The 14,264-nt window shown below is 36.0% G+C and overlaps 1 protein-coding gene across 2 annotated transcripts; it reads left to right on the forward strand.

Moving 5' to 3' along the window:
* Positions 1 to 244: 244 nt before the first annotated feature.
* Positions 245 to 10,047, forward strand: LOC140168590 (BTB/POZ domain-containing protein 17-like). 2 transcript variants are annotated; one of them, XM_072191991.1, is made up of 2 exons: positions 245 to 366; positions 7,807 to 10,047. In XM_072191991.1, the coding sequence occupies exon 2, from the start codon at positions 7,844 to 7,846 to the stop codon at positions 9,179 to 9,181; it is 1,338 nt and encodes a 445-aa protein (XP_072048092.1). In that variant the 5' UTR covers positions 245 to 366; positions 7,807 to 7,843; the 3' UTR covers positions 9,182 to 10,047. The 2 variants fall into 2 exon arrangements, with proteins under 2 accessions (XP_072048092.1, XP_072048090.1); XM_072191989.1 differs by having other exon boundaries at positions 269 to 371.
* Positions 10,048 to 14,264: the final 4,217 nt, after the last annotated feature.

Here is a 14,264-nt window from a genome sequence, read left to right on the forward strand (position 1 = left end):
TCAAAAAATGAAAATTATTCTTCGTATTCAGAATGCAATTCGATATGTCTGATATGCTCTCATGTCCCACAAAAATACTGTCGAAACGCTCAAAACGCGCATTCCAGATCCCTTAAGATCCTCCGCCAGTACAAATTGGCAAATTATTTTAAACCTTACAAAGTTTTGGTAGTGTGCGCCCGTACCGTGAGCAGTGGCCGGGTGACAGTCTCTCCATACCAACAAACCGCGCCATGATTGCGCAATCGTATCCAAACAAAACGGTGTGACGGTGGCTTCTCTTGAACCGGGCTCTTGAGTTATTTAATTTTAACATAATTAATTATAAATGTATGAAAATTTCAACAATAAGGATTCCAACACAAGGTACGGTAAGTACGATTTGTCAAGTACTTAATCATTCATGGTACCAAATACTCAGGTTTTAGGAATCAAACAGTGCAATTTGGTTAATGTTTAAAGCTAATTTAATATAACATTTTCATACAAAATAGATTACCATTTCTTTGCCATAAAATGTTAGGTTTTACTGTCAGATATCCCCTTTTATTTTTGAGCTGAACAACTACAGCAAAGCAAAGAAAATTGGAATTTACTACCAACGCATATGTCGCCAATACGTACCACTCCTTCGGTCGTGTTATGGTACGACCCTTTGTTGTGTAGATCACCGTCCCATGCACGCCAGCGTCACGTACTGTGTGTTATGAACATCGTGTATGCGTTTGACTAATAATTCCGGTTCCATCGTTTTATTCACCTAGAGTCTTGATTTTTGCAGGGTACAAACAGTGTCCGATTTACAAATTTTTTCCTACCTGCACTGGTGCATGTAGCCCAAAATTTCTACATGCACAGCAAAAAGTGTGCATGCACCAAAATTAAAGCAAACATAAAATCACATTGAATCACGATCATTGTCAGTTAAGCTTGTAATAATATTCCCGGCTCCACTGTCATTGTCATTTTTATGCCGATCACTCCGACTCGCCGATTTCTTAGCCAAAACACTGGATGCTGTGGCTTCATCTGTTCTAGAACTAGTCGCCGACGAGGTGCACGATTTCCAGAATGATGCAAGTGTTTTTTGAGCTATTTCCTTTTTTGCTGGACATTATTATGATTATTTTCCGTATGTAAACCAATATTTCCCACTGTTTAAATTGCGGTTCTTTTTTTTCAATGAAATGAAAATGACAGCTTCTACATGTGCGAGGGTATCGGGAATTGGTGGATGACGTCCCATTACGCTAGCCCCTCTGAGGGAAGTCATAGTCTCGGACCAGACTGTATGTGGCTATCTCGAATGTTCGTTAGGATCGACAAGTATCAGACCGACGCAAACTGGCTGTGTAGGAGACTAGGGAAGTCAATGAAAAAAGTGACAGTTCTCACGTGATAGGGGTATCGGGAATTGTCAATTGCGCGATTTGCGCCAGCCCTTCTAAGGCCGTATAAAATTAATGTTTTGGTTCTCGTCCAGAGGATTTTCATGAATTGATGAGGGAGGGAGGTGTTTTTTTCTTCTTTTTTTTTTTTTTCAATGTAAAATTAGCATTGTCAGTAGTTTTCGGTCTTCTCCAACAGTGCTCGAGGAACGATGAGGCCCTTTTTTTTTTTTTTTTTTTTTCAAATGTGAGATTCTGAGGGATTAACCCCTAGAGTACCACAAAAAAAGACTTGGAAGTGATGCTTGTTCTCTAATAAACTTATTTATATGTATGAAGATTTCATAAATCATTCCAAAGTCTACAAAAATTGAAAAATCTAAAAAAAAAAAAAAAATCTGACAAATCCCAGAAATTGAGGAGGGAGGGGCGAGAACCAAAATATTAATTTTACACGGCCTAATGAAGTCAGGATATTGCGCTAAAAATAGATTGGGTTTTTCCAAATCGGACTGACTGCTTGTTTACTTTTGTATATTGCCTTGTCATATCGCTAGCGCTAAAATCGTACATGCACGCGTGCAGGCAGGTAGTGAAAAGCTGCATGCACAGAGGGAATGTTACATGCACTGGTGCAGGTATGCAGGTGGTAAATCGAACACTGGGTACAAATGCAAATGTATATTGGTTTAATAAAGTACAATATAATCGTGTAAAAAATTAATTTTAAAAAATCAGTGAGGGCATCCTCCTCAGCAAATGTAATAATGTGGCTTTAAGTTTGCAATGGCATGTCTTCCCAGTTCCAATAATTGAAACGCCCGGCTCAGCTCCGATCTACATTCAAATCAAATACCGGTACACACTTTATTGTTGCTTCAAAAAATGATTGCAAATTACACATTTGTAATCACTTTTCACCACAATATGAAAACACAGGTGAGCAATGTATGGAGAGGTCAAACAGGTTGTTAATTATTGTCAATATTAATATTTTGCTACATTTATAGTGAAAACAATTAGTGATGAACCGATCCACCCAGATCCAGATCCAGATCCGATCCACGTTAGGGCTATTTTCCGACTCAGAATGAATGACGACTGTGACACATTTAAAACTTCCATGTATGCTCAGTAGCTCTCAGTAGTACAGTACATATTTAGTATTTATACCTTGAAAGAATTACTTGAAGCCCACGAAATAACTCATTTATGCAGGCATGCGCAGTTGTAAACAAACATGTGTACCCTCGGTACCATACCAATTTAAAAGCTATGCACACAGCATGTGTAGCACACAATTCTAAGCTAGCGACGCGGCGCTAATCTGGTAAATTCTAGCTTGCTTCTCAAAGTTCGTTAACCCGTGTACCATGAACTCGTGGCATGTTTACGATAACAGCAAGCTCACAGCGCAGCAGCGTAAAATGCGGAAGTAATACAGTCATATACGAGGCATTATAGGCCCGGATTATAGGGGGTTGGTACAATTTATGACCCTACTTTTCATACCCCACTTTTCATACCCCACCTGACCCGACTAATTTTTAAAGTTTTGTTAGATATTCACAGTTTATTCCGTTGGTAATCAAATATTAAGCAAATACCATACACATTTCCTTAATATTATTGATAAAGAACAGCATTTTCAAGCATTTTCTCATCTCAAATTTCAAAGCCTCGTTCAGCCATATTTAGATACAAAATTGTGATTAGTATTGATGAGTTTTGAGCCCTGTGCAATTCTAATCGCCTGGACTAAGGGATTGTTCAGAAATACTTTGGGGGGGGGGGCAAAATGGAGGGGTCAAAAAAGTTTTAGTCTCTAAAAAGGGGAGTCAAAAAGTTTTATGTCTTCAAAAAGGGGAGTCAAAAAAGTTTTTGCTCCTGATAGGGGGCGGGGATCAAAAAGTTTTAACAAGCAAATACCAAAAGAACAAGAACATACAACATTTTTGCGCGCTACTCACGCACATTTTCCAATAGGCCTATAAAGTCTTTTTGGAAGCTCGAAGACTTTACATTTATCCAGTCTCTATAAGAAAAGAGTATATATTCCACTGATAATACCGGGTCAAAATGATGCAACCGACATTTTTTCGTCTTTCCCCCGAAATTTATATTTTTCCACTGACCAAGAAAAACTACGCCCCTGATAAACAAGTCTTTAGACTAAAAATCTTGAGTATGTGCCCAGATGTTTCTCTCAATTTCCCTTTCTTGTGTTACTTTTATTTAATTATTGGTTCTAAGAATGAAACATGAACAAATTAGAATGCATACAATGAAATTAAACTTCATACAAGTCACCCTATAAAACTTGCATGTTTTAGTGTAGGAATAGGCCTAAAGGCCTATAAATTAAAAAAATGTATAACCATTAAAACTTAGTGTATACTTGTTATAATGTAAAATGGCATTCATGTCGTTCCTGCACAAATCATAAGTTGTTTTTTAAATTCTTGGAAAGGGTTGATCAAAAAGGTTTTGTATATGTCCAAATATGGGGAATCAAAAAATTTTCAGGTTCTCTGGAAAACTGTGCACGTCGTAAAGCCTGTGCGTTGATACTCAAACTGTTGAGGTAAGCACGCATGGAAGGAAGGAAGAGAGGGGGTCAAAACTTTTTGACTCCAATTTCCAAGTGCTCAGCCCCCCCCCCCAATGTTCTGAACACTCCCTAAACCTGTGGTTATAAAGTTTGCTCAAGCCAATCAATAAGTGTTTGCTTATATCAAAATGCATTGACCAATTTAATACCAGGATCAGGAGAACAAGGTCAATAACTATGCCTTGATATGCTAACTTGATTGAACTTGCTTGGATCAACTGAGCGGTACATTGAAGTCAATACTCAATTAATCTCAAATGTTGGTAGCAGTGAAAGGGCTGAATAACATGCAATGACAATATTGACGTTTATAATGTGACTTAATGTCACCATGCATAGATCTGAATGTGGCAGACAGATTTATACTTCCTCATGAAAAGGTAACTTATGAACGACTGGTTTGGAGATTATGGCTGCGCACGAGGAAGGGCGATGTTTATAAATAATAATTTCTAAATCATACTTTTCACCAATTACACTGATTTAGCCTTTTCAATTTGGTAGACTTCATTTACACTTTATTTATTATTCATTGAAATATCTAAAATGATTTATCATAACAATAAAAAGTTGGGTCAAGTGGGGTATGAAAAGTCGGGTATGAGAAGTAGGGTCACAAATTGTACCAACCCCATTATAGGGTTAATTATGTGATATAACGGGTCGTAAGGTTTATCGTTTCTTGAACTTTGTAACTATTGTGGGAACACATCATGTACTTCAGTATTTATTAATTTCATCGTTTTTAACATCGTTCAGGTCGGAATATAACAATGTTGGATCGGTTCACAGGATCGGGAATTGAGTGGATTTTTACCGATCCCGATCCACATCCGATCTGGCCAATATCAGGCCGATCCAGATCTACCAATCTGGATCGGTTCGTTCGTCACTAAAAACAATTAACATTGAAGACACCCTATGGCACCTGCTACAACTTGAGAACAAGTCCTCAAACGTTCGAAATTTGTAGTTACTACAACTGATATCTTCAATGTTTACACTCCTAAGTGTGATGCTTATCTCATCTCATCTCATCTTATCTGATATATGCCCGGGATATATGCCTCCAAATGTCCAAACTAATATGCCTCCAAAAGTTTAAACTAATATGGTGAATTGCTGCAGCTGCAGCAGACTTTTTGGAGGCATATTAGCGGACTTTTAGAGGCATATATTAGTTTGGGCAAAAAAATCTTATTGCGCGTAGATCTCCCCTATTTGTTGTTGGCTGCCCCCCAAAACAAACCAAGCCCCTCTTTTAGGTTTGCTTATTCCCAAAAAGAAATCCTCTTTTGTTATTCCCATCTGAATATAGTGTTCTTGTCAAATTTGGGTCAAGTTTCTATTTAAAATTGAGTAGATTGCTTTAGAGTGTGGGTGCATTTCCCAGACTGACTGACAAAAGTGGGGCCATTCCTTGTCACCTGAAGTTTGATGGTGACATAGACTCATATTGCATCATTTGCCTCTTCAAAGCACAAGCCTAGTAATATGTACTGTGATAATACTCGTGATTCCAAGGTATGCTAACTAAACATCACTAGGTAGGACTAGCAAATTAGGTATTTACAAGAAAGTAATAGAACTGAAATTCTGGATAACTATAGGTTGATATAGGCCCCTTGTATTGGTGAAAACCCTGGGGCCTGAATTTGACACATAAAGACTCGGACTTGGACGTTGAGGACCAGACTCGGACATCAGAATTGTCAGGAACCCGGAATCGGATGGTGAGGATTCAACTGCAACACTGATATTCAGCTAACTATATAAACCCCTGAATGTTGCTTGCAATAAAAAAAAATCTCCTGATGAACAGACGTGGCACGTCGACAAGGTGCTCTCGGCTGGGTTTTCACTTCTCCACACCTGAAATTTTGTTTTCAATTTTTGAATCACATTAGGCACAACTCCCATGACGAGCAATTTTTCACTGGTACATATTGCTTGACTGCGAAGGAAATCGGGCAAATGCTGCATTATTAAAATGTGACTTTGCACATGGTCTTTTCTCACTGCAGTAAATATCCTGCCCAATTTAGCCATTTATCATTAAAAAAAGAAAAGATTTAAACACCTTCCAACTTCCCAGTAAGGTCGATGGTCGAAGGTCGATGGATGTCGGCCGCAGGCCACCACAGCTAAACAAGTATGTTGTGAGAAATTGGTTAAACTTTTTATTCATTCACGATTGAAACACCTGTTTTGTTTTTGAAAATGATGAATACCAAAGATTGAGGTTTCTTTAAAGGGTGGGGTATGAACATTTGGACAGTATTTATTGTGGGACATTAGAGCACATCAGACATATCGAATTGCATTCTGAATACTGAAGAATGTCCTTCTGATATCAAATAATTTTGATTTTTTGAAATTGCAATGTAATACACATTTTATGGCAAATGATTAAAAATTGTATTTTTGATATTTAACAGTACTCGTAGTAAACTTTATAAATCTGATGATTTATACTTAAAGTGTATGTAGGTGGGATGAAAAGCCGACGATCAATTGAAAATTTTGACCTTTCGTATTGAAGAAAAAATCCATATCTTCAATATGAAAGGTCAAAATTTTCAATTGATCATCGGCTTTTCATCCCAGCTACATACACTTTAAGAATATATCATTAGATTTATAAAATTTACTTTGAGGACTGTTATATATATATATCAAAAATGTGAAAAATATCAAAATTTTATAATTTGTGACTGGATGCGGCGAATCAGCCGTAAAGTCGACCCCGGTCAATTTTGTTTTATTTCGTGTTTAGAAAATATATACCATAAGCTTTAAAATGGTATATCATTTGACTTCAAACGATATCCAAAAGCGGGGTTATGATTTGTTGAACTCTGTTCCTTCGACAAAATTGTATTTTGTATCGGTTCTACATGTGTCTCTTTTTCTACATTTCTGGTAATAAATATCCAACAGTCATAATTGGCGGTCATTTCAAATCATCCCCAAGTCAACGAGGTTCAGAAATATCCTCTCATTGTTCATTGTTGATTATACATACCTAGACAAAATACAATGCTTTGTTATCTACCACTTGAACAGGATTTAGCCAAAGCAAACAAAGACAAGAACTATTCTATAGAAATAGGTAGAAGCTTATTATCCTCTTCAGCAGTAGTATTATTGATTGATTTAAACAGCGTTTGATAAGATACTTGTCGCAAGCTAATTGATACACCTATGAATACGACCTTCACATACATTTTACACTTTAACTCAGAATACAATTTGCGAGTTTACGGCTGATTCGCGCGCCCACTCACATTTGTCATAAAATTTGTATTATATCGTGAATTTCAAAAAATGAAAATTATTTGATATCAGAAAGACATTCTTCATATTCAGAATGCAATTCGATATGTCTGATGTGCTCTCATGTCCCACAAAAAATACTGTTGAAACGCTCATTCCAGATCCTTTAACAAACACATGAATATTCCTGTTGACTCCTGGACTCAGATGCAACTTTTAACACTGTTAAAAATGGTCTCTTTTTTTACATAATAACCCATTGTGACTGAACGCAATGACATGTGACGCTATAATTTGGTCCATATGTGTAAAGCAAATACAGCTACCCATACCTTTTTACACCTTTGCATTTTGTCAAATATTTTTCGATTTATTTTATTTTAGGGGGGACTTATAAGTTGTGGACCCTATATTACAGCAGCATCCCTGCACCCTTACATCATCCAAATACATCCCCCATTCCTCTCTGCATCCAATTTTGAGTTATGAAACTTGTGACAAAATTTTTTTCTTTGATTAATTTCTTTTCAGGTAGATTTTAAAACTGCAATTTAAACCCGGTATAAATATGGCACGGAAAGCATCAGAACAGGAGTTCATTGAGCACAAGACCAACATCATTGCCAACATTGGTGAGCATTTCAACAATGCAGACATCAGTGATGTGACTTTGACAGTAGGAGAACAGGTATTTCCTACACACAGGTTTGTCCTAGCAACACAGAGTAAAGTTTTTAAGACTATGCTGATGAGTGAAAACTGGAAAGAATCTGAAGAAAGGAAGATCACACTTCAAGAATCACCTGAAGGAGAGGCAGCTTTCTCTGATTTTTTGAAGTTTTTATACACAGGGAACCTAACACTGACTATTGATAATGTGTGTGGTATTCACACATTGGCAGACAAGTATGATGTACCAACTTTGAAGGATGACTGTGTGGGCTTCATGAAAGATGTCCTCACAGGTATCCATGGTGATGCCTTGAAAGCTGGGTTGCTATGGCTACAGTATGTGGAAAGTTTTCTCTCTGATATGGTGGCACTGTGCTACAGTACGATCAGAACTAACTTCACAAATATTTATGGAAAAGAGTACAAAACACTCTTCTGGAAGTTGACTTATGATCAAGTCAACAATGTTCTGTCTGTTCCTGACGTTCAGGAAGAACTTGTTTTGATCAATGAAGAAGAGTTGTTCAATCTTATTGACAAAGGAAAGTGGGCAAAGAGATTGCTGCCATTTGTTAGATTTCATAACATAGATTATGGTCGTCTCCAAACATTTAAATCTTCAAATATTTTGACAAAACATTATAATGAAGCTTACAAGATTCATGCTGAATGGGCAAATATTGCAAGCAGAGAGATTAAGAAGCGAAGATTGTCAGATGGTTCTGTTGAGGTAAAATGCTCTTGTGGTACAAACAGTTCACAGACATGCCCCCACATCAACCCAAGACTTTACTTTAATCTACCATTCGGAGAACACAGGGATCTCATGGAAGAATCAGTAGACTTGACTATTAAAGTGGAACCAATAGATCTGTCAGACGTAGCTAGTTTCTCACAAAGAGTACTGGACTTCACAGGAGATAAGAATCGTGACAAAGTATGGAAATGTACTTTGCAAACAGACTATTCAGGGGACCCCATCTGTGAAAGGTACGCAGTAAAGCCAGCCAAGAGTCATGTTGGAAAGCACTTCACTTTAGCTATTGTTAGCTACCAGCTTGATGAAGAGGGCAATTTTGAGAAATATGAGTATGTCATTAAGTATACTGGAGTAGTGACTATGAGTGGTGAAGAGACCAATACAATTATGCTCACCTCACCACTTCGTTTCAAAGGAAGCTGGGACATGAGAGAAAAAGCTGGCGTTGGAATAACAGTTCTTCTGCACAAGTAAATGTTTTGGTATGAAAGTAGAACAGACGCAAGATCCCTATTGAACTGCAGCATGAAATGCACAGGGTTCCCACAATTACTGTATTCAATCTAATTAGCACCAATGAGAACTCTTCGAAGCTGGAGAGAAAAAGCTGGAATTTGAATGACTCAAGATTCGTAACATGTCTGTTTATCTTCTTCATCATGCTGGTAGCTAGCAATAGCTAAAGTGAAGCCCTTCACGACATGTCTATTGTACCTCATTTCTTAACATATATAATGAACCACTTGTCTTGAATGAAATACTTTTTTACCATAGATTATCAAATATCATGGAATTTTGATTTTAGCCATGAAAATTCTAGACTACTGTAAAAGTGGATTTAGCCCTTTGCATATCCTGCAAAGGGTATGAAAATCATGGTGAAAGTTCCCGAAGGCTACACAAGTCCTGATTTTCTTGCAAGTGTTCTGTTAAAGGTTTCACCGTCATCCCGGCAGGTCCTGTCATATTTGTACAAACTATTGGATATACAAATTTGCAATCCAAATAAAGGTCATCTCATGACATTAACAGTAGACTTATCTTTCTTGTCATTTTAAATTTTAATATTACCATGATGGTATACATGTAGTCTAATAGTGATAGCTAAGGAAATTTTTATCATTGAATTTTGTAGTAGACACATATAAGGTAGTTGTACAATGTACTTCTATAATGTAGTATCTTTTTCAGAATATACCTTTATTTTTTTTCAAAACCAATTTTTTGGCATATTTGTAATACTTACACATGTTCCAACTTACATCTATGAGCAAACTGTCAAATTTGCCCTATTTGCATTTTCTGTTGGTCCGACATCATAATTTTCAGATTATGATAATATATCGAACGATCGCAAATAGTTAGTCTCCTCTGAAGCCAGTTTGGTGTGGAGGAGCGTAACCAAACTGGCTGCGTGGAGACTAACTCTGAGGCCAAAGTGCAAGATATTTCGAGTGATAGAGGTGAAGTTTATGATGTTGTTTCTTTGCAAATTTCCAATGTTTTTCCCGTCCAAATGTATTGGTAACTTTCATAATGATTGCATATTAACTATTTTATCATGTTGGAAGAAAGAAAGAATCCAAATAAAGGTCATCTCATGACATTAACGGTAGACTTATCTTTCTTGTCATTTTAAATTTGAATATTACCATGATGGTATACATGTAGTCTAATAGTGATAGCTAAGGAAATTTTTATCATTGAATTTTGTAGTAGACTGGTTTTTACAATGTGCCATAGTTGAATTTTATTGTACACGTATGAGGTAGTTGTACAATGTACTTCTATAATGTAGTATGTAAACTATTGTATTTAGTACCAACACAATTGTCTTAGAATGTGATTATATTAGACAACTCCTCAATGTTTTAGTATTAATTAGTAGCGAGGATAAAAATTATGTTTTATTAAGGCGGTACTACACCCCTTGATAAATTTGTGACTATTTTTGCATTTTTCTCAAAAAATAATAACACACTGGTAACAAGTTACATGTATACATGTAGGGGCAAGGAATCCAGTTACTACACTGGAATTTCAGTGACTCAAGACAAGCGGTATGTTATTTATGATAAGAAAAGAGGTACTGCTAGAATGTACCTCATTTCTTAACATATATAATGAACCACTTGTCTTGAATCACTGAAATTTCAGTGAATTAATTGGATTCCTTGCCCTATAATATACATAACTTTTGTTACCAGTGTGTAGTTATTTTTGAGAAAAATTCAAAATTAGTCACAAAATTTATCAGGGAGTGCTGTACCACCTTAAAGCAAGGGGCATTAATATTTTAAAAGTAGGGGATGGAAGAATTACTAACTTTTTCTTCATATTTCTTAATTTTGATACATGAAAATCCTCTCTTCATTTATTTTGCAAGCTCATGGAGAGATGTTTGAGATGGACATTTTATTTATCCTGGGACTAAATTCAACTTAGACCAGGTCTAACTTTAGACCCGGTCTAACTCTTTTGTGCATGCGGACCATAGGCTCATAAAAAAGAACCCATACAAATTACAATGTGTAACAACATTCGTATCAAATACTACTTGAGCAAATATGAGTATAATTAAATATTTCTGAAGAGGGGGCTATAGCCAAAACAAAAAATATTTTGTACCGGAGTGGTTATGAAACCAATGTGCCAGGGATTCCACCTTGAGAATTCTTGCTTGACTAATAAACAACAAAACATCACTGCATCATGTTTTACCCCGGGTTTTACCGTCTTATTCTTTGTGTTATCCATTTAGATGAAGACAAAATCCATCCAATTTTATCATTACAAGTATTGTGATTTCAGAATAGGTTTCCACAGTAGGCAAATAAGGCCCCTCCCTGTCCAAGTGTCATGTGTAAATCTGGGGGTGCATGACTTGCATTAGCAAATTTTTGTGAGACTCCGACAAATTTGTTCAAATTTACATAATATTTGACCATTTTATCTTAAAAATTAATTTTTCCACATGCATCCCCCAATATAATGTTGACAAGAAATCTTTTGTCACAGTTTGTCACTGTGACATAGATCACGTGGACATAGATGGTGAAATAGATTATGAGCCTAATTTTTTACCAATTTCAACCAAATGTAGCTTATAACACCCCTCGTTCTTTGATCGCCAGTGTTCGGTGAGGTTAGGATCAAAAATGTGATAACAGGTCCTGATTGAAAAGGAGTACATTTACAACCGTGTATGTGATCATGATCAGAGTCTCCTAATCTATCCAAGGGCTGCTTCTAAGTAGAAGGATGGCTACAGGTTCAATACCACTACTTCTCTATAACACAGGTTTCAAGGGAAAAATAGGTACTTTCAATCATGATTTTCTCATTGAACTCTCACAGTAAAAAGACATCAATTAAGAGTAGAAGGGTGAACATGGTGAATCCCCAAATGACCAAAATTGGAAATAATTGCATCCCTGTAGGCCTACAACATGCAAATTGACCTATGTCCTGTTGAGCCTCAACTGTATGTCCTATGCGCACATTGATGGGGTTTTTAGTATATTTTGACGCATGTTTAATTTTTGTCCACTATAAGTTCATGCAGGGGTTTTTGTGGGTCTTTTTTAGGGTCACATACAAGCAGCATAAAGGTCAAATATTGAATTTTGATCTCCACCAGTCCATAAGTTAATGGTAAAAAATAAATGCTCTTGATTTTGATCAAAATTTGACATTGGACCTTTATGCCTATAACTCACAAACTGTACATTGGAGATGGGTCAAACTATATTTGTGACCCATCACATCAAAACCGACCATTTCGCGACTGGCTTCATTGGCAGATAACAATGAAAGAAGATGAAAAAATATAAAGAAATTTGAGCTTGTTTTGCCTCATAAAACATTTGTACTGTATCGGATTTCAACAAGGTGTCATTTAAAACTACAAATCAGCAGTTTATCCTGGTGTTTAAATCTCCATTTTCATTTCTGAAACGAAGTGGTCTGTTTTGATGTGATGGGTCACATTTTTTCTAAATCCTAATAAATGAGAGTAATACTTTGGTTTAATCCAGAATCGATCAATTGTGAAATGTGAGCCTCCATAAGCAGCCGTTTTTTGTTTTATATAATGGAAATTAGCAGTTTTTCCCCTATTTCCTTTTTCTCCTTTTTTGATATGTTATTGGAGATGTCTTTTTAACGTCAATTGACTCATCTAATTGGCCAGTAGTAACAGGTAGGCTGGTGTATATGAATATGCCTTGCATGCCTTGGGCAATGTAGCAGATAGTGTGCTATTGACTGATTAAAACAGGCGATGGGAAATACTGTGCGCAAAAGATACCAATTATCCACCCCCGTACATGTATATCTTAAACAAAGACAGATATGTCATAATTAGAACCAGCAGCCAGTAGCTGCATCTTTTAACTCAAATTTGATCTCATTCGTTGAAATAAAGACACAATCCAAAAACCCAAGGAAGATGCAAATTCAAAAGTTGCAGTTTACTCCGTTGCATGCCCTATTGATTTGTACACAAAGCATTCTCAAACACGAGAACTAGCATGCTTCCATTGATAAGCACATTCAAACTAGCGCTTTCATTGATTAGAACACAAAAGTGCAACTTTTAATTTTGTTTCTTAGGTTTCAGATCACTGTTTCTTTAATTCTCAAATTTGAACAAACAAGGTCTTTAAGGGCTGGGGTATGAACATTTGGACAGTATTTATTGTAGGACATTAGAGCACATCAGACATTTCGAATTGCATTCTGAATACGAAGAATGCCCTTCTGATATCAAATAATTTTGATTTTTTGAAATTCACAATGTAATACACATTTTATGGCAAATGATTAAAAATTGATATTTTTGATATTTAACAGTACTCGAAGTAAACTTTATAAATCTGATGATTTAAGTGTATGTAGATGGGATGAAAAGCCGACGATCAATTGAAAATTTTGACCTTTCGTATTGAATATATTCATATACGGTATATAAAATGTTGACCTTTCGTATTGAATATATTCATATATATATGTATTTTTTTCCCAAAACACCAAAAAAAATTAGGTCTTTTTGGGAAAAAAATCCATATCTTCAATATGAAAGGTCAAAATTTTCAATTAATCATCGGCTTTTCCTCCCAGCTACATACACTTTAAGAATATATCATTAGATTTATCAAATTTACTTCGAGGACTGTTATATATCAAAAATGTGAAAAATATCAAATTTTAATAACTTGTCATAAAATTAGTATTATATCGTGAATTTCAAAAAATGAAAATTATTTGATATCAGAAAGACATTCTTCATATTCAGAATGCAATTTGATATGTCTGATGTGCTCTGATGTCCCACAAAAAAATACTGTCCAAACGCTCATTCCAGATCCCTTAATCAGAGCTAATAATTACAGGTATTGGCTGCTTGTTTTAATTTGGACATATCTGTCTTTGTTTAAGATATACAGAGGTGAACATAACTGGTACATTGTACCTGAATTTTGGCTTTATCGCAGGTCTTTCTGCTTTGATTTGACACGGCACAATGTAATGAGAAACAAAAATGACACTTGTGACA

Source organism: Amphiura filiformis, chromosome 13 (genome assembly GCF_039555335.1).
Source record: "Amphiura filiformis chromosome 13, Afil_fr2py, whole genome shotgun sequence".
Lineage (NCBI taxonomy): Eukaryota > Metazoa > Echinodermata > Ophiuroidea > Amphilepidida > Amphiuridae > Amphiura > Amphiura filiformis.